This window comes from Podarcis bocagei, assembly GCF_964188305.1.
Source record: "Podarcis bocagei genome assembly, chromosome: 14".
Lineage (NCBI taxonomy): Eukaryota > Metazoa > Chordata > Lepidosauria > Squamata > Lacertidae > Podarcis > Podarcis bocagei.
This window is the reverse complement of record NC_138139.1, coordinates 48,873,736-48,898,630: the sequence shown is the minus strand read 5'-3', so window position 1 is coordinate 48,898,630 and position 24,895 is coordinate 48,873,736. Positions and strand designations below refer to the sequence as shown.

General features: G+C 47.4%; 1 protein-coding gene across 3 annotated transcripts in view; it reads right to left on the bottom strand.

The window, feature by feature from the left end:
- Positions 1–24,895, bottom strand: part of CACNA1H (calcium voltage-gated channel subunit alpha1 H) — a 398,455-nt gene that overhangs the window by 113,771 nt on the left and 259,789 nt on the right. For all 3 annotated transcript variants that reach the window (XM_081169320.1, XM_081169322.1, XM_081169321.1), the window contains exons 8-10: positions 21,351–21,443; positions 18,148–18,931; positions 15,964–16,382 (exon numbers count right to left, since the gene is read on the bottom strand). In XM_081169320.1, the coding sequence (XP_081025446.1) occupies positions 15,964–16,382; positions 18,148–18,931; positions 21,351–21,443 (1,296 nt within the window). The remainder of the gene's footprint in view (positions 1–15,963; positions 16,383–18,147; positions 18,932–21,350; positions 21,444–24,895) is intronic.

The following is a 24,895-nucleotide window of genomic DNA, read 5'->3' as shown; positions in this document are numbered from 1 at the left end:
GCTGCTCACTCTGTATATTTGAAGGAGCTTCAATAGATAACAGGACCCTGTTCTCCCAAATAATCACAATCATATCAAAAGAGGCTTGGCAATTAGGGACAAGAATCTGTATTTCAAAGGCGCCTGCTGAGAGCTGCCAAACAGCCTCCAGGATAAAAACAACCCTCTTTCTTATAGCTCCACGAAAACTTTATATCCTGATGACTGAAATTTTTTGGGGGACAGTTTCTTTAGCTCAGTGAAATGAGCAGAACCGTTTAGAGGAAAGAGTTGGCTTTTCAGATCTCGGCCTCTCCAAGGACTTATCTGTCAAAGACTCTCTCAGGCTCAAAGAGGGAACATCTTGTTCTGAAACGCAGGCTGAAAAAGTCATTTGGAGAAGAAAGAAAAAAAAGCAGAAATCAGGGAAATCTTCAAACCGGCTGAATTCTGAAAAAGCAACAACTGCCAAATGTTGAGTCCGTGCAAGATTTTCCTTTGGGCTAAAGAGGCATTTTCTCTAAGGATAGGGTAGAAAATTGATTTGGTTCACATTTGAGAGGTGAGCCTACCCAATTCACACTTTCTGAGACAATAGTTAACATATTCCAAGAAAAATTAATGTGCCACATAAATAAACAAACAGTGCAAAGCCCAAACACAGCCATCTTTTGAAATCTGCGCGTCACCAAATATTGCTCACTGGAAGGACAGATCCTGAAGCTCAGGCTCCAATACGTTGGCCACCTTATGAGAAGAGAAGACTCCCTGGAAAAGACCCTGATGTTGGGAAAGATGGAGGGCACAAGGAGAAGAGGACAAGATGGTTGGACATTGTTCTCGAAGCTACCAGCATGAGTTTGACTAAACTGCGGGAGGCAGTGGAAGACAGGAGTGCCTGGTGTGCTCTGGTCCATGGGGTCACGATGGGTCAGACACGACTAAACGACTCAACAACAACAGTACTAGCTTGGAGGCAAGAGTCAGAGGCAGGGGAAACTTTAGGGTTGGAGTACAGGATGGCTAAAAAAAAGAGGAGGAAGAGGAAAGTCAGGCAAGTGAAGGGCTAGGTGCTTCCCCACCCTCTCCAGCACCACTGTCTCCCAGAACCAGGAGGGGACCGAAAAGGGCAGAGCAGAGGCAGCTTCCACGCAGGCACAGTCTCTGGTTATGTGCATGCAGCTTGTCAGCAGAAGCTACATAAATTGGTGGAGGGGGACATGACTCCCTGTTGCTGCAACTGCTACATAGGGCATGGATTTGGGAATAGCTGCCTAGACACTAGACTGATGTGTGTGGGTATTTGGGGCTGTAGATACGACTGTGTCAGCTTTGACATTAAATAGTTTACTATGTGTTGTGTGCATTGCTTTGTCTGAGGAGCACCCTTGACGGGCCACAATGTAGGAATACCACAAAAATTACCGTCAGATCATCTCTCCCCCCCCCAATACATTTACAGTGGTACCTCTGGTTGCGAACAGGATCTGTTCCGGAGGCCCATTCACAACATGAAAATAGCGCAACCCGCAGCGGCGCGTCTGCGCATGTGTGTGATGTCATTTTGCGTGTCTGCGCATGTGCGAGCGGCGAAACCTAGAAGTAATCCTTTCCAGTACTTCCGGGTCGCTGCGGGACATAACCTGAAAGAACCTAACATGAAGTGGACGTAACATGAGGTTTGACTGTATTGGGATTGGGAGCAATTTTTCCACCTGAAGAGCTCCAGGCAAAAACCCAGCTTTTATCCCAATTAGGGAGAATTTGAGCTGGTGGCTGTTGGAAACCCAGGTGGGATAATCGGAACATTAGCATGTTTCCCCTCCGGCTGTTTACTGCTGTGTAAGCAGTTTGGTCCCTACGTGGTGTAGGATGTCGGGGGGGTGTGTGATTCTGGCATGACGGCATGCAATTAGGATGTCTTTTGGCTACCCAGGATGATCAAAGAACACTTGATGTGAAAGGGAAAGGAGGGAAAAGCGGGTTGACGCTGCCCAGAATACCGAAAGCTGTTTGAGTTTTCGTGCGGCAAGGCTGAAAAACAGAAACAAATTCGCTCTTCCCCACGGTGTTCTACATCATTTCCCGAAAGTGGCATCTTGCTCTCTTTCCTTTTACTTCATGTTTTCCGAGGAGAGACAGATGCAAGCATAAATATTACATCTGGATTTTTTAAAAGAAGAAATAACCGCTACAGGAATCCCCCAGCTAGTACGAAACAAGCACAGAAGCCAAAATCGGGAAAGACTGGGAGGAAAATAAACAGCGTTCAGAACATCCTACTTGTTGTCTTCCTTGGGGAGATTTGCACGTGCTGTTTTTATCGCTGGGAGAAAGAAGGAGGGACCAGAAGGACAGGTTGGGCTGGTGCCAGGGATTGGCATGGCCTGGTATAGGCTGTGTGCCCCTAGGGCAGAAAGGGAACCCATTGATGAAAACTCCCTGGACCAAACGCAGTTGGGTGAGTGAGAACGGTAATCCCCATTTGTGGCTCCCTCTACAGCAGCCTTCTGCACCCTGTGCCCCTCCAGATCTTTCTGGACTCCAACTCCCATCATTCCTCACCACTGGCCATCAGATATCGGAGAGTATGCAACAGCGCATCGTAGGAGCATAGGGACCTGCCTTTTTCTGAGCCAGGTTGCACAGGGTTGTTTACCCCAGATTGAGGTTGAATCCTGACAAGACAGAAGTACTGTTTTGGGGGGGCAGGAGGCAGGCAGGTGTGGAGGACTCCTTGGTCCTGAATGGGGTAACTGTGCCCCTGAAGGACCAGGTGTGCAGCCTGGGAGTCATTTTGGACTCAAAGCTGTCCATGGAGGCGCAGGTCAATTCTGTGTCCAGGGCAGCTGTTTACCAGCTCCATCTGGTACGCAGGATGAGACCCTATCTGCCTGCAGACTGCCTCGCCAGAGTAGTGCATGCTCTGGTTATCTCCCGCTTGGACTACTGCAATGCTCTCTACATGGGGCTACCTTTGGAGGTGACCCAGAAACTACAACTAATCCAGAATGCGGCAGCTAGACTGGTGACTGGGAGCGGTCGCCGAGACCACATAACACCTACATAACACATAACACTTGAAAGACCTACATTGGCTCCCAGTACGTTTCCAGGCACAATTCAAAGTGTTGGTGCTGACCTTTAAAGCCCTAAATGACCTGAAGGAGCATCTCCACCCCCATCATTCTGCCCGGACACTGAGGTCCAGCTCCGAGGGCCTTCTGGCGGTTCCCTCCCTGTGAGAAGTGAGGTTACAAGGAACCAGGCAGAAGGCCTTCTCGGTAGTGGCACCCACCCTATGGAACACCCTCCCACCAGATGTCAAAGAGAACAACAACTACCAAACTTTTAGAAGACATCTGAAGGCAGCCCTGTTTAGGGAAGCTTTTAATGTTTGATGTTTTACTGTATTTTAATATTTGGTTGGAAGCTGCCCAGAGTGGCTGGGGAAGCCCAGACAGATGGGTGGGGTATTAATAATAATAATAATAATAATAATAATAATAATAATAATAATAACAACAATAACAACAACAACAACAACAACAACAATAATAAAGTGTTGTTGTTGTTGTTGTTGTTGTTGTTATTGTTGTTGTTGTTATTATTATTATTATTATTATTATTATTATTATTATTATTATTATAATTTTATTATTATACCTTCCAGGTGCTTTGCACTAGAACTCCCATGTGACACACTTGTTGTGCGCAGAGGAATGATGGGAGGAGCCAGCTGGGGAACCAACAAAGGAAGAAGGCTCAGAGCCCGGGGAGTGGTGGTGGGACAATGGTGAGTGGTCAGAGGGAGAAGACAGGGAGAAGGAGGTGTTGGAAGCTGAAGAGGCAACAGGGTTTAGTGAGCAGGGAGACTCTGTGGCAGAGAGAAGTTCAGAATCAGAGGCAGAAGCTGAAGCAGGAGAGGAGAAACACTAAGAGGCAGAGATGAGTCCGGCTTGTGAAGAGTCATGAGTGTCTCCCCCTCCCGCTGCAACAAGCTCCCCTCCCCGCTTGTCTCCCAGAACTAGAAGAGGTATGAAAAGGGTGTAGAGGTTGGCTGCATGCAGGCGCAGTCTCTGATTGCTTGGAAAAAGCTCTGGTGAGGAGGGGGCTTAGACGGCTGTGAGGAGGTGGGGATTCTCAGTCTCAGCAACTGCTTTAAGGGGGAAAGACCTACCGGAGATGAGTTCCTCTGCTCATTAGGCCTGACACTCCTGTGAAGATTGTGCTTTTGCTAACAAAGAGTTTACTCCAACTTGCACAGTGTGATTTACCGCTGGCTTGCTCCTGACACCCCATCAGCCTCAGCCGGCACAGTGAATGGTCAAGGATGGTGGGAGTTGTAGTCCAAAACATCTACCAGCCACCACATTGGCTACCCCTGGTCTACACTGACTGCCAGTGTTTCTCTGGGGTCTTTCCTGACTCAACCTGAAGATGCTACTGGGGAATGAATCTGCTCCTTCTGCATGCAAAGCAGTCTCTCTGCTCCTAGGAGGCTGCTCTTCCCTGATCTCAGATCCTCCTTGCTGTTCCCCTCCCATTTTGGTACATTTTGTTTTGAGATCTGAAAGAGCCTTGGCTCCCGGGCTTTGATAACAGCAGCCAAGAGCCATCCTGGCAATAGGCTAAGGCGCTGAGCTTTGTTTCTTTTTGCTCTCAGCATTACACAGCAGCCCCAGGCAAAGCCCCTCAGGACCACTTTCTGATCTCAAGCTGCCTGCTCATGAGGCACTTAGGGAGGAAGGCTGGCTCTGCCAACTGTTGTTTGTTAGCCTGGCTGTTTGCAAGCTAAGCCAGGGGTTGAGCAGCCCCACACGTACAGGGATGATCCGCAGAGCTCTGCTTGCAAACCCCAGCTTTCTGACGCAGCAAAGCTGCATGGCGGTAAGCTGGCTGAAGCGAAAAACAGGAACGTTCAATTGCTCTTGGGGTTTGGACGGTGGAAGAAAAACTTTTAGCGATCTAGCGTCTCGCAAGCCCCAAGGCTGAAAATGCATTTCTTGGCCCAACACACTTGATCGGAGAACATGAGGCTTAGCCACAGCCAGTCACGGTTTCTCAGAAACATGCTCAGTGGCATTGAAAACAACACCCCATCTCTCTTTCGGCAATTTCCCAGCGAAAATGTCCACGGCTATTGGGTCTTGTTTTCCCATTGTCCTCTCATGCTGACTCCCTGGCCCACAACTGGGTTGGCTTGCCTACTGTGACATCATCACGTAGTCAAAGCCGATTGGCTGCTTAGCGTCATGACAATGTTCTATTCACAAAATTGAGGTCGGGAAGCCTTTTCAAGCCAAAGCTCGCATTCCCTTCTCGACAACCTTCAGGAGTCACATGGCCATGGTAGGCGGGACCAGAAGCAAAAGTGGGTGGAGCAAAATATGTCAATTCTCTGACACATCCCACTCTAGCTTCCACCCAGGCAAGTTTCTGTTACGATATTCCGTTCCACCTTAAGAGATATGTGGAGGGGACTGGAATAGTTTCCTGGGAAGAAGGACGTGTAGGAGATGTGTAGTTTGTTAAGGGTGCTCAGAGTTGTTAGGATATCTCTAGATCCCCCTTATGGAGCTACATTTCCCAAATTTCCCTGGGAAAAGGGACTGACTGTTTAACCACCCTGGGAACTGTAAGCTTTATAGCTTTGAATTGTGCGCAGAAACTAACTGGGAGCCAGTGCAACCAGGCCAGGATTGGCATTATATACTCAAACTGTCTTCCCCCAGCCTGACTGCTGAATTCTGCACCAGCTGAAGTTTCAGAGCTGTCTTTAGAGTTAGCCTCACATATGTCAGGGGCTGGATTCAGAGGTGCAGCAAGGTCAGGTGGTACCTGGTGTGAATTTTTTTGTCACCCCCCTCCCCACATTGAAATTATTAAAAGAAGGGAAAATAAGATACTTACAGTTGCAACTATTATTTTCTGGTTTGTTTACTTAACATTGTGAGCATAAGCACTTAAAACTCCCCCCCAACTTTGTTCTTACACCCCACCTAGAATCATAGAATCATAGAGTTGGAAGAGACCATAAGGGCCATCGAGTCCAACCCCCTGCCAAGCAGGAAACACCATCAGAGCACTCCTGACATATGGTTGTCAAGCCTCTGCTTAAAGACCTCCAAATAAGGAGACTCCACCACACTCCTTGGCAGCAAATTCCACTGTCGAACAGCTCTTACTGTCAGGAAGTTCTTCCTAATGTTTAGGTGGAATCTTCTTTCTTGTAGTTTGGATCCATTGCTCCGTGTCCACTTCTCTGGAGCAGCAGAAAACAACCTTTCTCTCTCCTCTATGTGACATCCTTTTATATATTTGAACATGGCTATCATATCACCCCTTAACCTCCTCTTCTCCAGGCTAAACATGCCCAGCTCCCTTAGCCGTTCCTCATAAGGCATCGTTTCCAGGCCTTTGACCATTTTGGTTGCCCTCCTCTGGACACGTTCCAATTTGTCAGTGTCCTTCTTGAACTGTGGTGCCCAGAACTGGACACAGTACTCCAGGTGAGGTCTGACCAGAGCAGAATACAGTGGCACTATTACTTCCCTTGATCTAGATGCTATACTCCTATTGATGCAGCCCAGAATTGCATTGGCTTTTTTAGCTGCCACGTCACACTGTTGGCTCATGTCAAGTTTGTGGTCAACCAAGACTCCTAGATCCTTTTCACATGTACTGCTCTCAAGCCAGGTGTCACCCATCTTGTATTTGTGCCTCTCATTTTTTTTGCCCAAGTGCAATACTTTACATTTCTCCCTGTTAAAATTCATCTTGTTTGTTTTTGCCCAGTTCTCTAATCTGTCAAGGTCGTTTTGAAGTGTGATCCTGTCCTCTGGGGTGTTAGCCACCCCTCCCAGTTTGGTGTCATCTGCAAATTTGATCAGGATGCCCTTGAGTCCTCCATCCAAGTCGTTGATAAAGATGTTGAATAAGACCGGGCCCAAGACAGAACCCTGTGGCACCACACTAGTCACTCTTCTCCAGGATGAAGAGGAACCATTGTTGAGCACCCTTTGGGTTCGGTCAGTCAGCCAGTTACAAATCCACTGAGCGCTCCTGCCAACCTAGCAGTTCGAAAGCACGTCAAAGTGCAAGTAGATCAATAGGTACCACTCCAGCGGGAAGGTAAACGGCGTTTCCGTGTGCTGCTCTGGTTTGCCAGAAGTGGCTTAGTCATGCTGGCGACATGACCCGGAAACTGTACGCCAGATCCCTCGGCCAATAAAGTGAGATGAGCACCGCAACCCCAGAGTCGGTCACGACTGGACCTACTGCCCATACTGCTCAGCCTCCTGTTTTCACTATCTTGTAGATGCCCATTTTGGGAAATCCACAAGCAAGATCTGAGTGCAACAGTCTCTCTCCCTACTAGTGATATGCAGCAATTGGCATTCGCTGGCTATGAGAGTGGAGGTAGGCCATTGTGGATAGCCTAATCTGCCACCAGCAGGTTTCATAATGTGCAAATGATTTGCTCCTAAGAACAATAAATGCCACAACAGCAGCATCAAAAAGCAGGAACACACACAGAGAGAGGAAGAACGGAGGGCATGCACTTTGATGAGTACAGTGGTACTTCAGGTTAAGTACTTAATTCGTTCCGGAGGTCCGTTCTTAACCTGTTCTTTAGCTAATGGGGCCTCCTGCTGTTGCCATGCTGCCAGAGCATGATTTCTGTTCTCATCCTGAAGCAAAGTTCTTAACCCGAGGTACTATTTCTGGGTTAGCGGAGTCTGTAACCTGAAGCATATGTAACCTGAAGTGTATGTAACCCGAGGTACCACTGTATTTAGAATTAACTGCCTCACCCTAAGGAAAGTCGGGGTGAAATGAAAAAGAGCATCTTTCTCGTACATTGAGTGACCCGACCAACGGCTCTTGCAGTGACTCATCTCCAGTCCAACAGGACAATGGAGACACGCTGTCCTCGCCTTCCAGAAATGTTTCTCGACACCACGCTGATCTCTGTATTGGCGTGAACAGCATGCATTTTTATTTCCTCTAAGCACTTAAAAGGAAGGAGAAGGAGATAGATCTTCTCACACCCGGCAAGAGCAAATGACACTTTTATGGGTGGGCGCAAAAGACTTATTCATGGGGAGCTTGCCGCCTTTTCAGGCTCACAAACCAGTGAAGGGACTTTGAGGGCAGAGAAGCCAGTGGGCATAGGGTTGATTTCATGAAAGGATTTGATTGTATCTGGAGTTCTTGAGACCCACTGGATTCCTCCACCACCTGGCCAAATCTGACACCTCATCTAAGTAATCAAGCGTTGGTGCTGACCTTTAAAGCCCTAAATGGCCTCAGCTCAGTATATATGAAGGAGTGTCCCCACCCCCATCGTTCAGCCTGGACACTGAGGTCCAGCTCCGAGGGCCTTCTGGTGGTTCCCTCACTGTGAGATGTGATGTTACAGGGAACCAGGCAGAGGGCCTTCTTGGTAGTGGCGCCAGCCTTGTGGAACACCCTCCCGTCAGATGTCAAGGAAATAAACAACTATCTGACTTTTAGAAGACATCTGAAGGCAGTCCTGTTTGGGGAAGTTTTTAATGTTTGATGTTTAATTCTGTTTTTAATCTGTTGGGAGCCACCCAGAATGGCAGGGCGGGGTATAAATAAGCTGCATTCTAAACTGTACTCTAACTTATATTTTAATCAAATGTTTGTTTGGGGTTTTTTGTTTTTGTTTTGTTTTTAATGTTTTTACTGTATTTATATTCGGTGATAGCCACCCTGAACCCGGTCTTGGCTGGGGAGGGCAGGGTATAAATAATAATAATAATAATAATAATAATAATAATAATAATAATAATTATTATTATTATTATTATTCTGACACTTCATTTAAGTAATCACCTCATCAAGCACACACATGGTGTGTGTGTGTGTGTGTGTGGGTAGAACTAATCAGGAAAGAAAGTGAGAGTTTGCTTGATGCAGCTAAAATTTGGAAGTGATTATGGGCCCTTCTAGCAGAGGCGTAGTGATCTGGGTTTGCAAGGGGCTTGAAGACCCATTGCTCCTTCTGTTAGTAGGGTTCCAGCAGGATCTCTGCCTCCCTTGCCCTAGAGTTGCCCAGTCAGCATGGAAGGGGAGATTTCTGGCATGGATAAGATGACTTCTTACCCTTTGTGCTGATTGGAGACTATCGGGGTGAAAAGAGGAGAGTCAGCCACTGAGGATGGGCTCCTAGGGTCACTCTGGAGAAGGTGAGTGGGAAGAACACTGAGGTGCTGTCGCTGTCTATGTCCCAAAGCTAAGCATTTAGAAACACTGAAAGCACAAGGCTCTTTACCTTCAATAGACTGCTGTGCTACATTCTGTTACACACAATGGAACTTAAGTCAATCTGAAAAGAGAAACTGGAACGCTCCAAACCATTTACTAGTTTCCCTCAGAGCGATCTCTTGGTCTTTGCCGCGAATTAATATATGTTTAGATGTGAAGGAATGACCACCGGGTGTGGAGCACACTTCAACCCGCAGACGAGCCACAGCTGTCTGAACATCATGCTCCCTATCTAACCTTTGCTCTCTGAGTAGTCTGCCGTGCCCTGTTTGTGACCTTTGTCTCTTTCGATTAAACATTGTTCAGGGGGAAAGTGACGTGGTGGAAACAGGTGCCAAAATATCTTTGTATCACCCCCCGATCTCGTGACTGGAAGATGTGTAAAGGGCACAGTCCAGAATGTATCTGACTGGTTTTGCATATTGTGCTAATAAAAAGAGCCTCTGCAGAGCTAGCTGGCAGCTTGCTTGTGCACAGCTCACCTGCATTACCAATTCCTGCCTCATGTCCTTCGCTTCATAGATGCAGTGCTATGGTGGGCTGAGACCAGCACTTTGATGGGGATGCAAATGGCTTCTTCTACAGTCATCAGATGGATGACTGGAGAGGGAACAAACCCTCCCTCCTCATATTTGCACAGATCATCTGAACCGCAAGGGTGGACTTTGGTCTTTTGAATTTCAGTGGTGCCCTGTGCAAACTCCAGTGCCCCCAGTTGCCTCTCGCCTTCTGTTCTGCTTAATTCGCCACATCATAGTTGCGTCGCCTAGCATCTCCCAGGGCGGTGGAATTGGTCTCACTGTCCTAAATCGGCCTCTGTGAAGTTTCTGCAACAGTAAGAATGCAGGAGTGTCTGATGGCCACACCTAGGCTGAGCTACACCCACTGCCAACGTGTGGAGTGAACATGGGACTTGAGCCTGAAAGAAGTTCACTACCCTTTCATAGAATCATAATTGAAGGGACCCTGAGGACCGTCTGGTCCAACTCCCTGAAATGCAGGAATATGGGGATTGAACCTGCGACCTTGGTATTATCAGCACCACGCTCTAACCAACTGAGCTATCCTGCAGGGCTGGGTTTTTTTAAGAGATCTGGAGGACTTTAAAGCTTGCACACATTGCTTACGTAACGTTTTGGTTGGTCCTAATAAAGGCATCCCACGCGGGGGACGCTGTGGGTTAAACCACAGAGCCTAGGACTTGCCGATCAGAAGGTCGGCGGTTCGAATCCCTGCGACAGGGTGAGCTTGGTCCCAGCTCCTGCCAACCTAGCAGTTTGAAAGCACGTCAAACTGCAAGTAGATAAATAGGTACCACTCCGGCGGGAAGGTAAACGGTGTTTCCTTGCGCTGCTCTGGTTCGCCAGAAGTGGCTTGGTCATGCTGGCCACATGACCCGGAAGCTGTACGCCGGCTCCCTTGGCCAATAAAGCGAGATGAGCGCCGCAACCCCAGAGTCAGCCACGACTGGACCTAATGGTCAGGGGTCTGTTTACCTTTGCCTTAATAAAGGCATTGCCCTAATATGGATTTCTGAATTTCTCTTACATGCCCACACAGCTACATTTCCTTTTTATATAAGAGAAACTCTTCCATGTCAAACCAAGCCATACCCACCCCCCCAGAGTCTGAGTGATGGATCAGGCCAACATCTGCCTTGTCTAGCATCACTGTGGCCAAACTGAAGCCTATGGGAATCCTGCAAGCAGGAGCTGAGTGCAAGAACACTCTCCCCACATGGGATTCTGAGCAAGTGGCATTCAGAAGCATTGCTTCCTCCACCTTTGGAAGGAGAGAACAGCCATTATGGCTTGTAACCATTGATAGCCTTCCTTGACAGTTGTGATAGTTTGGACCTATGATGAACTATAGCTACCAGATCAAATCAGCCCTTTCTTCCCTCTCCAGTCTTGTCTCCTGGGGCCACCTACATTTCTCTGCACAGATTTTGTATTGCTTTCAAACGGCCTTTCTGAATGCCATTCTCTGTTTTGGAGAAAGAGAACAACAACAACAACAACAACAACAACAACACTTTTACCTCACCTATCATGGGAATTGGGGTTGCTTGTGTGTAAACCTCCAGCCGTTCCCAACTGCTTAGGGTGGTTGCGTCTTTCCCCGGCTGAGCAGCCCTTCTGCGCTGCTGCTCAATCGCTGGCAGAATCCGTCAGTGGGTGTCTACTAAATTTCCTCCAGCATAAGAATTCCTTAACGGACAACCTTCGCCTCGCCTCTCTGCGTGGAAGCCTTCTGCGCAGAGTGGGCGTGCCAAGCGGTGGTCCTCCACTCTCCTCACTGACTTCACTGGAAGAGTCTCGGAGCCTCCCCTCCGAAGTGCTCTCTGCCTCTCCCTTCTTCCTGGTGTCACCTGGACTTCTTTCCCCAGAGGACGTCCTCTCTCTTCACTTACTCGTTCCCTCTCCTGCAGAATCTGGGAGCCTAGCCTCTCCACTCTGCTCCGATGTCAGTTCCCTGACATCACCCATCTAGCTAGGCCTTGCCAACCACTCTGGGCGGCTTCCAACAGGATATTAAAAACACAACAAAACATCAAACATTAAAAGCTTCCCTAAACAGGGCTGCCTTCAGGTGTCTTCTAAAAGTCAGATAGTTGTTTATTTCCTTGTCATTTGATGGGAGGGTGTTCCACAGGGTGGGCGCCACCACCGAGAAGGCCCTCTGCCTGGTTTGCTTTAACCTTACTTCTCGCAGTGAGGGAACTGCCAGAAGGCCCTCAGAGCTGAACCTCAGTGTCCAGGCTGAGCGATGGGGGTGGAGACGCTCCTTGCAGAGAGACCTTGATTGCAATTAACTGTATTCTGTGTCAACATTTCCAGAGAGGAGGAATGGGTCTACCACAATTGGAAAGATACCATGATGCGGCCCATAGACTAAATGTCATTCGTATGATAGCGTAAAAGAGAAGATTCGGATGCAATTGGAATTTGATGAATGCGTGCGACACAGGCCTCCCATTTAACAAAGCTATCTTAGAAATGGTAACAAACCCATTTGCAAAAGCAGAATTAAAGATCTGTCAATCCTGGATATCAAAATTAACACTGCCTACATCACCACTGGTTCCTTTTGCATTTCACTCCCCCTTTTACACAGCTGATAGAAAATCGATGGATATGAAATGGAAAGAAAGAAAGGCTCGCGCAGATTCATTCGCTTTTATGAAAGTGATATCTCTCTTCCAGCAGGCCAAGCCATGGAAAGAACTGAGGGATGAAATGTGAATTGGCTTTTAATCTATCAGGTAATACATTTTATCTCAATTCAACAGTTAAATCTCATGCAATTAGACCATTCACACCATTTGAGAAACTGAAAACTCCCTCCAAAATATTGTTGATTTTATACAAAACACTCACTGACTTAGCCATTGGACAACGCTTGGCTAATAAAATTGGGAAAAGGACCCAGGTATAGAAATCGAAGCAGCAGATTGCAACACTCTATGGACAACTTTGCCACACCCCCTTACAAAAAAATCAACATAAACCTGCATTTAAGTTAATACATAGATGGCATCTAACACGTGTAAGACTCAGCTCAGCAGACGTAGCATCTTCTGCAGCGTGCTGGAGAGTGTGCAAGACAATTGGTACGACTTTCCATATGTGGCGGACATGGGAATTAGTGCAACCATTTTGGGGAAAGGGTATTTACAGAAATAAAGAAAATTACGAACTGGGACATTCAGCCAATGCAATGCATGCCTAGGTTTATTAACAATTTTTAAAAATACTCAAATTACGGCAACAAGGAACTTATCACCTTTCTTGCAGTAGCGGCATGATTAAAGGTAAAGGTAAAGGTACCCCTGACCATTAGGTCCAGTTGTGGACGACTCTGGGGTTGTGCGCTCATCTTGCTCTATAGGTCAAGGGAGCTGGCGTTTGTCCACAGACAGCTTCCGGGTCATGTGGCCAGCATGACTAAGCCGCTTCTGGCGAGCCAGAGCAGCGCACGGAAACACCGTTTACCTTCCCGCTGGAGTGGTACCTATTTATCTACTTGCACTTTGACGTGCTTTCCTAGGTGGGCAGGAGCTGGGACTGAGCAACGGGAGCTCACCCCGTAGCAGGGATTTGAACTGCTGACCTTCTGATTGGCAAGACCTAGGCTTTGTGTTTTAACCCACAACGCTACCCGCATGATTACTTATAGCAGAAACTGGAAAGGGCATGATGAGCTACACATCACATAATGGAAACAGAGTGTGTGGACAATCTGACAAACTAGCTAAGAAAGTACATGCACTGAAGGATGCATCTGATACAGACAATTTTGTTGAAATACGGTATCCTTTTAGAAAATATTCAAATTTTCAAATAATCGTAAATCACCCATTACACATATAGATTTATGGGAAAATCTGATGCATTGGTCTTCTGTGGGGGTGGGAAACCAATTGTTTTGAAAATATTTATGCTTAGAGTCTCCCTCTTTGAAAATTAAGAAACCATTTAAATCCTAGAAGTTGCCTTGCAGATCACACTCAAGTTAGATGCTGCTTCTTGGACCACTGCTGGTGTATTCCCACATTCTGATGTCCGCTAGGAAGAAAGTTTGCCTCATACAAAAGTCTTTAGAGAAGAATCAGGAAACGAGCGCTTGACATTTAAACAGCAGCCTGACAAAGGAGGCAAATGTCAAGGAAACTGAGTAAGTCAGGCAGAATCAAGGCTTCTGTAGGTGGAAGCACAGAAAGGTAGATTAAGGATGATGGGGCAATTTGAAGTCCCATCTGCACTATGCATATGAAACAGTATCGCGCCACTTCAAAGAGTCGTGGCTTCCCCTCGCCAAAGAATCCTGGGAGCTGTAGTTTGTTAAGGGTGCTGAGAGCTCTTAGGCTACTCCATTTCCCCGCACAGAGCTACAATTCTCAGCTACAATTCTCTCTCCTAACATGTACATTTTTGAAAACTCCCATTTGGGGACTTCCCTGGCTTTTTTTCTGGCCCATGTAGGACCAGTCTGGATACTTAGCCTTGGTGAAGACTTGATGTTTTCATCCCCCAAAAAGTTTTTGATTGAGTTTCCACTGAAATGAGGTTGGATTTTAATGTTTTAGTGTTGTATTTTAATCTTGTTTTTTAAGCTGTATTTCAATCAATTGTTTTTATATTTGGTGTTAGCTGCCTTGAGCCCGGTCTTGGCTGGGGAGGGCGGGGTATAAATAAAATTGGTTGTTGTTGTTGTTGTTAAAGCAATTTCCCTTATAAAATGAGCTTTTTTCATGGCATTTTCACTGATATATGCATTTCTATGCACACTTTACCCTGGTGCAGTGCTGGATTTACATATAAGGTAAACAAGCTATAGCTTAGGGCCCCACTCTCTTGGGGGCCCAAAAAAAATTAAAGAAAAAACCTGGAGTACATTTCTAAAGCATAAGATAAAAAAACAAATAAAATAGAACCTACACACAGCAACAGTGTTTTGTGTTGTGTAGGCTCCTATGATATAAGTCATGGGCCCCGCCTGCTAGCCTGCTCCTTAAAACATCACTGGTTTGCTCATTTCTATATATATAGGGTGCCTACATTCTGCATGGACTGGTTGCATGGCAACATGCACAAATGGCTTTAGATACCTATTAGGTCCATCAATTACCACGTAGCATATATTCAACACAAAAAACAACAATTTGTTGTTGACAAAGGACAGCTGTTGATAAAGGGCCCCATTACCTTCAGTAGCTTAGGGCCCCATCAAACCTAAATCCAGCCCTGCCCTTTTTTTTGAACACAGCGCTTAGCTAAAAAAACTGGGCTGCAAAATTCGGAGACATGTGAATTTCCAAGGCTGCCTGCGTTCTGGTCCTCCTATTGTTTTGCAGGCTGCGAACCAAGTGGATTCACCTTTGAATGCAAGTCAAATCCGTGAGACACGGCGGGCGCCAGAAGCGACCCCCCCAAACAGCAAAGAAGGATAGAATTTTCTTTATGTATGCAACAGCAGCAGCAAGATTACTTATCGTGAAATATTGGAAGACACAGGAGCTACCCACACTGGAAGAATGGCAGATGAAGGTCATGGACTACATGGAATTGGCAGAGATGACCGGCAGAATCCGTGACCAGGGAGAAGAGTCGGTGGAGGAAGATTGGAAGAAGTTTAAAGATTACCTGCAGAAGCACTGTAAAATTAAGGAATGTTGAAATGACGTTTGATTGAAAATAAGTGCTACTGGTAAAGAGATGCTTAAGAAAATGTAAATAGGGATTGATAATTGGAAATGGATGTTTATAATAATAGGTTTATAATAATAGGTTAATATATGGAGTAAGGATGAATGTTAGAGGGTAAGGATTTGCTGAATTTAATATTTGAACTGGAATACAAAATGGGAGGTGTGAGGAGGTCAAGAAACTAGTGAAGAAAATATAAGATTTGAAAATATTAATCTATTTCTATTCTTAGTTTTGATTTTTGGCTTTTTTCTTTGTTCTTATTCTTTATTCTCTATTTCTTCTTCTTTCTTTTATTAACTGTTTTCTACTGTGTATCTTTTATTTGTTTTGTTTTTGTAGTTTAAATGTTGGAATTTGGTTTTATTGTTTGTGAAACACTAATAAATATCATTTAAAAAAAAATGAATGCAAGTCAAATCCGAATCCTCCCCCATTCCTACAAAAGCCATCTTAACGGGAGACGGGTGCCACCTACCTGCTCGTGGTACTCTATCCCCATGCTCAGTGTATTGATGAGGATGGCGATCATAATCCCCCGGTTGAAATACTTGCTCTCCACTATCCTCTTCAGCTTGTTGCCAAACGCCTTCCAGAACCTGGCTATCCTATTCCTCTCCTTTGGCTCTTTCTTCTTCTTCCTCTTCTTATTCCTCTGCTGCTGGATCTGGTCCCTCTGGTCCCCGTGCTTCACATCCTGCGTGAACTCGTAGACGCCGGTGTTGTCGTCGCCCGACTCGTAGCTGTCTGACTCGCTGAACTCGAACTCGGGGTCCTGCAGGATGCTGGCGCAGTAGGGGCAGTTCTGCAGCTCACAGTTCAGCATGTTGGCCTGTGGGCTGGGCAGGGGGCACTGCACATTGAAGCCAGACAACCTGCTGGACGTCCGACAAAGACCTGCAATGGAAGGAGGTGGCTGAGATGAATGGGGACAGTTTGGGCCTTCCTACCTGGTTCTTAATAGGGATGCGGGTGGCGCTGTGGGTTAAACCACTGAGCCTAGGACTTGCCGATCAGAAGGTTGGCGGTTCAAACCCCCGTGATGGGGTGAGCTCCCGTTGCTTGATCCCTGCTCCTACCAATCTATCTGCCAAGTAGATAAACAGGTACTGCTCTGGCGGGAAGGTAAATGGTATTTCCGTGCGCTGCTCTGGTTCGCCAGAGGCGGCTTCGTCATGCTGGCCACATGACCCGGAAGCTGCACGCTGGCTCCCTCGGCCAATAAAGCGAGATGAGCGCCGCAACCCCAGAGTCGGCCACGACTGGACCTAATTGTCAGGGGTCCCTTTACCTTTATCTTACCTGGTTCTTAAGCGCAGTTTGAGGATTTGCTTAGGGTAGGGTTGACATATTTCAAAAGGTGGAAATCTGGACACAAAAGTTGTTGAGTTTTTTTGCAAAGTTTTTGAGCTATTTTTAAGGAATTTCGGCAAACTTTCAACACATGGGTTGCCACGTGTCTGTATTTCCCCAAACATTCAAGTGATTTCTGCCCAGACAAGGCTTCCGACTGCCATATTCCAGCTATGTCCAGGAAATTCTGAACTTACGGCAACCCTAGCTGAGGGGTGCAATTTCATGAGCAGCTGGGTGTTCTTAAACCTCTCGCCCATGGGAAGAACGTGTCCCCATTTGGCCTTGTTACATAAAATTGGTTTAATTCACGCTGACATGGGATTGCCTGTATGTATTGGTGAAAGGGTTTAACTCAGTGATGGCCAAACTTGGTCCTCCAGCTGTTTTAGGACTACAACTCCCATCATCCCTAGCTAACAGGACCAGTGGTCAGGGATGATGGGCATTGTAGTCCCCAAACAGCTGGAGGGCCAAGTTTGGCGATCACTGGTATAACTGGTTGCTTCCATTGAAGCTAAATTAAGAGCATAAAGGGCTATCTGAGTTGCCTTGATGATTGACTGATATTGTTCTCAGGAAGCTCTGACGATAGAACGTAGCTGTTGTGGCAAATCGCCACGGACAGACCATGCGCTCCATGAAATGCACTTCAACACAATACATGGTTAATTTGAGAAATTTGCTCTCGTGGAATGTGGTGGTGGCCACTGGGTGAAATGGCTTTGAAGGGAGATTTCAAGACAACATTAATGGTGGTGGAAAGGTCTATCAGACACCAACAGATTTTGTGCCTTGGTTGTGGGCTCCTATTGGGCCATCCAGCTAACCATTGTCAGAAGCAGAAGGAGCCTCTCTATTCCCATCATTCAGCCCGGACACTGAGGTCCAGCTCCGAGGGCCTTCTGGGGGCTGCCTCACTGCAAGACGTGAGCGTACAGGGAACCAGGCAGAGGGCTTTCTTGGTGGTGGCGCCCGCCCTGTGGAACACTCTCCTGTCAGATGTCAAGGATATAAAGAACTATCTTATAGAAGACATCTGAAGGCAACCCTGTTTAGGGAAATTTTTAATGTACGTTGTGTTTTTTTAATATTCTGTTGGGAGCCTTCCAGAGTGGCTGGGGAAACCCAGCCAGAAGGGCAGGGTATAAATAATAAATAAAAATTTATTTATTTATCATCATCATCATTATCTAGCAGGGCTTCTCTTACATTCTTGTATTCTCAGCACCCTTTGATTCCACGACTGGCCTTCTCTCTTTGCCTGCTGAACCTAAGCCGAGATACCAAACTCTCCCCCCCCCCTTACCATGTTCTCCGACCAAATGATGGAGCTTTCCAAAAGAGTCCACGTTCATATGCACCGGGCTGTTGACCACAGCCACGGGAGTGGTGCCGCCACTGCTCCCGCCGTTTTTCTGCCCCACCGACGCCGGGGCGGCACCAGCCCTGCCAACGGGAGAAGGCAAGATGGTTGGGTAGTTCATTTTGCCGTGATTGGAGAGCTTGACCCCCGCCGTGACGCTGGAAGACTTGCATTTCATCGGGGGCCCTTCCACGTGGCAGTCTGCATGGTAGATGCTATGGACGGACTCTGAATCTGGAGCCGCAGAGTTCCGGAGGTTGGGGGATGGCGGCGGAAGCATGAGTTGACTTCCGGGCTTCATGACCTTGAGCTCAAGGTCGCAGATCTCGGGGTTGGAGCGTGGTCCGTGAGGGCTCCCATTGCTGATGTGGTAGTGGTGGTGATGGTGGTGGTGGATCAGGTGGTGAATGGAGGTGATGCGCTTCTTGCTCCGGCGGCCTTGGCCGTCGTCTCCGCCGCCGTTGGGGTTGACCTTTTTCCGCCGCTTGCTCTGCCAGTTGTTGTAGAGGCGCAACGTCCTCCTCTTGACTTTCCTGAAAATGTGGCAGATGTATTTGAGGAGTTCCTCGTAGCAGCTCCCCGGCTCGGAGAAGCTGGCGATTGTGCTGTCGTTTGAGAGGTAGCGGGCTCGCTGCTCTTGCATCAGCTGATTCTCCCGCTGTTTTGTTTCGGAAAACTGTGTTGCTATCACAACCAGGCACAAGTTAATCATGAAGAAAGAACCAACCTGGAAGGGGACAGAGAAGCAGAGCAGTTGCAATATCATTCTCCACCCACATCATCCAGACACTGAGGTCCAGCACTGAGGCCCTTCTGGTGGTTCCCTCGCTGCAAGAAGTGAGGTTACAGGGAACCAGGCAGAGGGCCTTCTCGGCAGTGGTGCCTGCCCTGTGGAACACCATCCCGTCAGATGTCAAGGCAATAAACAACTATTTTACTTTTAAAAGACAATGGAAGGAGGCCCTGTTTAGGGACGTTTTTAATGTCTGATGCTGTATTATTTTTAATATTCTGTTGGAAGCCACCCAGAATGGTTGGGGAAATCCAGCCAGATGGGCGGGGTAAAAATAATAAATTATTATCATCATCATCATCATCATCATCCAGGCCAAGCTGTACTAGGGTCCAAAGCCCTGAATTAAGTTAAAGAAAGGTAAAGGACCCCTGGACGGTTAAGTACAGTCAAAGGGGACTCTGGGGTTGTGGCACTCATCTCGCTTTCAGGCCAAGGGAGCCAGCATTTGTCCACAGACAGCTTTCCGGGTCATGTGGCCAGCATGGCTAAACCACTTCTGGCGCAATAGAACACCGTGATGGAAACCAAAGTGCATGGAAATGCCGTTTACCTTCCCACCACAGCGGTACCTATTTATCTACTCCAGGGGTGTCCAAACTTTTTTCAAAGAGGGCCAGATTTGATGAAGTGAAGGGTTGTGAGGGCCATCCAATGTTGTTGACCTTTTTTGGATTGAAGTTGTTGAGCTTTTTTTGAGGTTGAAACAGACTTTGGACATGCCTGATCTACTTGCAGTAACATGCTTTTGAACTTCTAGGTTGGCAGGAGCTGGGAAAGAGCAAAAGGAGCTCACTCCACCATGGGGATTCAAACTGCTGACCTTCTGATCGGCAAGCCCAAGAGGCTCAGTGGTTTAGACCACAACACCACTCATGTCCTGAATTACTTAGGTCCAGGGTACCTTAAGGAATGCCCTGCCCATCCCATTCCAAGTTGGTCACCGAGATAATCTGGGGGAAACACTCTTAATCCAGCAACATCTGGAGGGTCTCAGACCCCTTCACTGATGCCCACTGACCATGTCAGCCAGGTACTGGTGGGAGGTGGACTCCAACATCATTCGAAAGACATCAGGTTAGTCACCCTTGGGCCTATGGCTCAAGCGGAGAGCTAGTGCCTCGAAGGCTAGTGGTTCAATTCTACCTGACAGAGGGGATAGGTAGGTCCCCTTGTGTCAAGGATGCTTCCCAGCCCAAGGACTGCACATGGCAGAGAGTTAACTATCTAGTGGCAAAGAGGACACTTACAGTCACTTCAGCAGTTCTGGTTATTTATGCACAGCAGTCTAGCATCTAGGCAGCTATTCCTAGGTATGTACTCTATGGAACAGTTGCAGCAACCGTGGGCTAACAGTCCCCTCCACCAGTTTATGTACCCCCCTGATGGGCTACACACTGCAGCCAGAGACTGTGCCTGCATGGAAGCTGCCTCTGCTCTGCCCTTTTCAGTCCCCTCCTGGTTCTGGGAGACAGTGGTGTAGGTGGGTAAGTGCCTAGCCCTTCAATTGTCCAATCTGCCTCTTCCTCCTCTTCTTCTGACCCATCCTATGCTCTGAAGCTTCCCCTGCCTCCAATTCTTGCCCCCAGGCTGGTATAGGTCCCCCAAAATCACTGCCCCCTTTCTCCCAAGCCAGACGCTAGCCCCTCTTCCCCCGGTGCACACTTGTCATTGTCCTGCCTGTCCCTAACACCTAGCAGAAATAATACATGGGTGGAATATATGCCGTAGCACCCAGATCTATGGGTTGTGTCCAACCAGTGGCGTAGCGTGGGGGGTGCAGGGGGGCCCGGCCGCACCGGGTGCAACATCTGGGGGTTAGGGTTAGGGGGCGCAAATCCACAGGTTAGGGGGCGCAAATCCACGGGTTAGGGGCGCAAATCCACGGGTTAGGGGGTGCAAATTACTTGCCTTGCCCCGGGTACTGACAACCCACGCTATGCCACTGTGTTCAACTAAGCTTTACTCAGAGCAAACTCATTGAAAGCAATGCGTTGAAATACAGTCGTACCTCTGAAGTCGAACAGAATCCATTCCGGAAGTCCGTTCGACTTCTGAAAAGTTCGGAAATCAAACACAACTTCTGATTGGCTTCAGGAAGTTCCTGCAGCCAATCGGAAGCTGCAGAAGCCCCGCCGGACGTTCGGGTTCCAAAGACCGTTCGCAAATCGGAACACTCACTTCTGGGTTTGCGGCGTTCGGGAGCCAAAACGTTCAACTTGCAAGGTGTTTGGGATCCAAGGTACGACTGTTCAGCTATTACTTTCAAAGGGTCTACTCTGGGTACAGCCCAATGCTCACAAGATATGACAGCGCCCTCTGCCCATGCGCCCGAGCCCATCCCCATACTTACTATTATAAGTAGTATAAAATATATAAAATTGTAAAAAGAGTGCGCATCCATGACATAATACATGATGTCAACCCATCCTTCCAGGGTTATAACCTGTAAAGGGGGGGGGGGAGAGATGAGAGGAAGAAAAGTCAAGAAAAATACATAAATTGCAATTGGGAATTGAATCTGCAAGTAGAGTCTCATACACATTCACAACTGGGTTTTTACACACACACACACACACACACACACACACACACACACACACACACACACAACTTTTTTTTGTTATTCATCTCCCCTTCACATTATCACACACTCCCTCATTCACACAGCAGCCTTCCACGGGGTCCATGATGGAAGAAAAAATAAAGAGGACTGGGTTAAGATCTTTGGAGGTCCTCAGCACTTAAAAGATTTTGGTGCTCTCCATATGTAATTCAGAATAAAAAACAATACTAAACCTGTAAAATAAAATTTTGAGATTTTTTTAAAAAAAACTTTAAAAAATCCATAGATTTATTGCAACACATGGCAGGATCTAATTTCCTCGCATTATTCTGATCGACATTTGTAAGACACCTCCCTGGTTTAGGTGGGGATAAGTAATCAAAAGAGAACAGAAAAATGGGGGTGGGGGGGAGAATAAGTTCTGGTTATCCAAGGTATTCTTCCGAGATAGAGTTCATTAATATTCTGTAACATCTCTGCAGCCAAGCCTGTGGCTTGAAAAGTCTTGTTGCAATATGATGAAGCCAGATTTCCAAAAGTCAGTATCGGCAGAGCTTTCAAATACCGCAGCTTACATTTACCTTAATTTCCACCCTCCTTTTTGTGAAAGAGATCCAGCCTAGCAAAGGACAAACTTTTCTGCAAATCCTCATGCTCTGCAATTTAATTGGGTGCCCTGCTCATCTCTCTACCAAGATAGCAAGTGCCCTAACAGATTATCCAGAGTTGGCGTTGACTTTGCAAATAGGTACACATGGATTAATGTCAAACTTCGGCGATCGTCTACAGCTGAAGATGCCATGGAGAGTCTGCCAAGATCTGCAGAAGCCTGCAGCCAAGGCTTTTTCCGTTGGATTATCATTGCAATAATGAGGATCCCATATGTAACCAACGGCCTGTCCTGTGGTTTCTTCATGAGTTGAGCTTGCTTGGTATTGACAGCAGAAACAGACACATGAGAAGCTGGAAGCTACAGAAGAGCAAGGCATATGTCACAGGGGTCTGCCGGTCAGTAACCACGCAGTTCAAAAATGGAGTTAACTCTTTATTAGCAAAAACACAACCGCCAAAGACTTGGTTGAGTGTCATGCCTAATGAGCAGAGCAGCTCATTCCCAGTGGTCTTCCTCCATGAAAATCAGTTTCCCCAAGCAGTCTGAGACTGTGCCTGCATGCAACCACCCTCTCCTCCGCCCTTTTCATGCCTCTTCTGGTTCTGGGAGACAAGCGAGGAGGGGAGCTTGTTGCAGCAGGAGGGGGAGACAGCTATGACTCTTCACCAACCTGACTCATCTCTGCTTCTAATCCTTTCTCCTCTCCTGCTTCAGCTTCAGCTTCTGCCTCTGATTCTGAACTTCTCTCTGCCACAGACTCTCCCCGCTCACTAAGCCATGTTACTTCTTCAGCTTCTGACACTTCCTCCTCCCGTCTTCCTGCCTTCTCTCTCTTACCATTCATCATCGTCCCACCACCACTCCCCTGGCTCTGAGCACTTCTTCCCTTGGGGGTCCCCCAGCTGGCTCCTCCTTCCATTCCTCTGCATTCAACCAGTCCATATTCCATAACTCTTAGCAGCGGGTTAAAAAGGTAAAGGGACCCTTGACCATTAGGTCCAGTCATGGCTGACTCTGGGGTTGTGGCGCTCATCTCGCTTTATTGGCTGAGGGAGCCAGTGTACAGCTTCCGGGTCATGTGGCCAGCATGACTAAGCCGCTTCTGGTGAACCAGAGCAGCGCATGGAAACGCCGTTTACCTTCCCGCCAGAGCAGTACCTATTTATCTACTTGCACTTTGCTGTGCTTTCAAACTGCTAGGTTGGCAGGAGCAGGGACCGAGCAACGGGAGCTCACCCCGTTGCGGGGATTCGAACCACTGACCTTCTGATCGGCAAGATCTAGGCTCTGTGGTTTAACCCACAGCGCCACCCGCGCAGCCTCTATTGACCTTTCTGTTCAATTCACATTGCAAATCCCAAAGGGAAGGTTTAAACCCAGCAACAGCAACATCCTAAAATCCAGGGGTTGGAGAACCATTTTCATCCCAAGGGCCACACACTCTTTGGGGCAAGCTTCCGAGGGCCACATGCCAGGAGTGGGTGCAGCCAGAGATAAAAGTGGGTGGAGCAACAATTGCAATTTTTTCCTTACTTCAGTAGACTAGTTGTATATATATATCCACAAACACACACCCTTTTCCATCCTTCATCCAGACAAGCAAGAGTTATTAGAGTTCAAGGACATGCTCTCTTACACATCAAATCTTCCTGAGAGGCCAGTCATCTTAAGGATTGTTCTGTCCTCTTTTTAAATGGGTTTTTAATGTCTCTATGTTGCAGTACACTGCCCTGATATTTTATGAGAGGGCAGTACATAAACGCTTCCACACGGCGTTTTAAAAATCTGATGAGTTTCTTAAAACACAGTTTGAGTTTATCACCTGCATTTCTATCCAGGAAAATAGCACTAAGCCTCCATCTCAACATGGAATGCTTAATAACTCCTAATCCCAATTGGTTTAATTCATTTAATTCATTGCTTTCAGGCCAAGGGAGCAAGCGTTTGTCCACAGACAGCTTTCCGGGTCATGTGGCCAGCAGGACTAAACCGCTTCTGGTGCAATGGAACACAGTGACAGAAACCAGAGTGCATGGAAAAGCCATTTACCTTCCTGCCACAGCAGTACCTATTTATCTACTTGCACTGGTATGCTTTCGAACTGCTAGGTTGGCAGGAGCTGGGACAGAGCAGCGGGCGCTCACCCCGTCACGGGGATTCAAACCGCCAACCTTCTGATCAGCAAGCCCAAGAGGCTCAGTGGTTCAGACCACAGCACCACCGGTTCTGCAGTGCAGGGGGCACCACAGCAATGCTGTAGAATGAACCACGAGAGGCAGGGCTGTTGAATTTTAGAGTTGCACAGGGCGTCACTGAAATTTGGGAGCCCAAAGTCTACCATCCCCGCCCCCCCAAAAAACACAGCTCAGTGCTCTCCTGCACCTCAGTGGGTAATTTGGTTCTCACAAAGCCTCTAGGCGATGCACAGCCTCAAAGGAAAGGCACAGAGAGGCTTGCAAGTGACTTTCTTCCTTCTACGCTCCTCGCGAAATGTGCTCTGGAGGTACCCGTTAAAAATGCATAATTGTCCTTGCCGCCGCTACGGTTAAATATTTGAACAAGGGGAAAGAGGCTTTAATTAAACGGTGAACTAACAGTGTACTTGTGTTTTCAATCTCCTTTTAGTCGTGGAAAAGGCAAGCCGAGGACTTAATTAACACCGCGAGAAGCGAGCTGTGTTAGAACTTGTAAGGAAAAGAGAGAGAGAGACGCTTGTTAA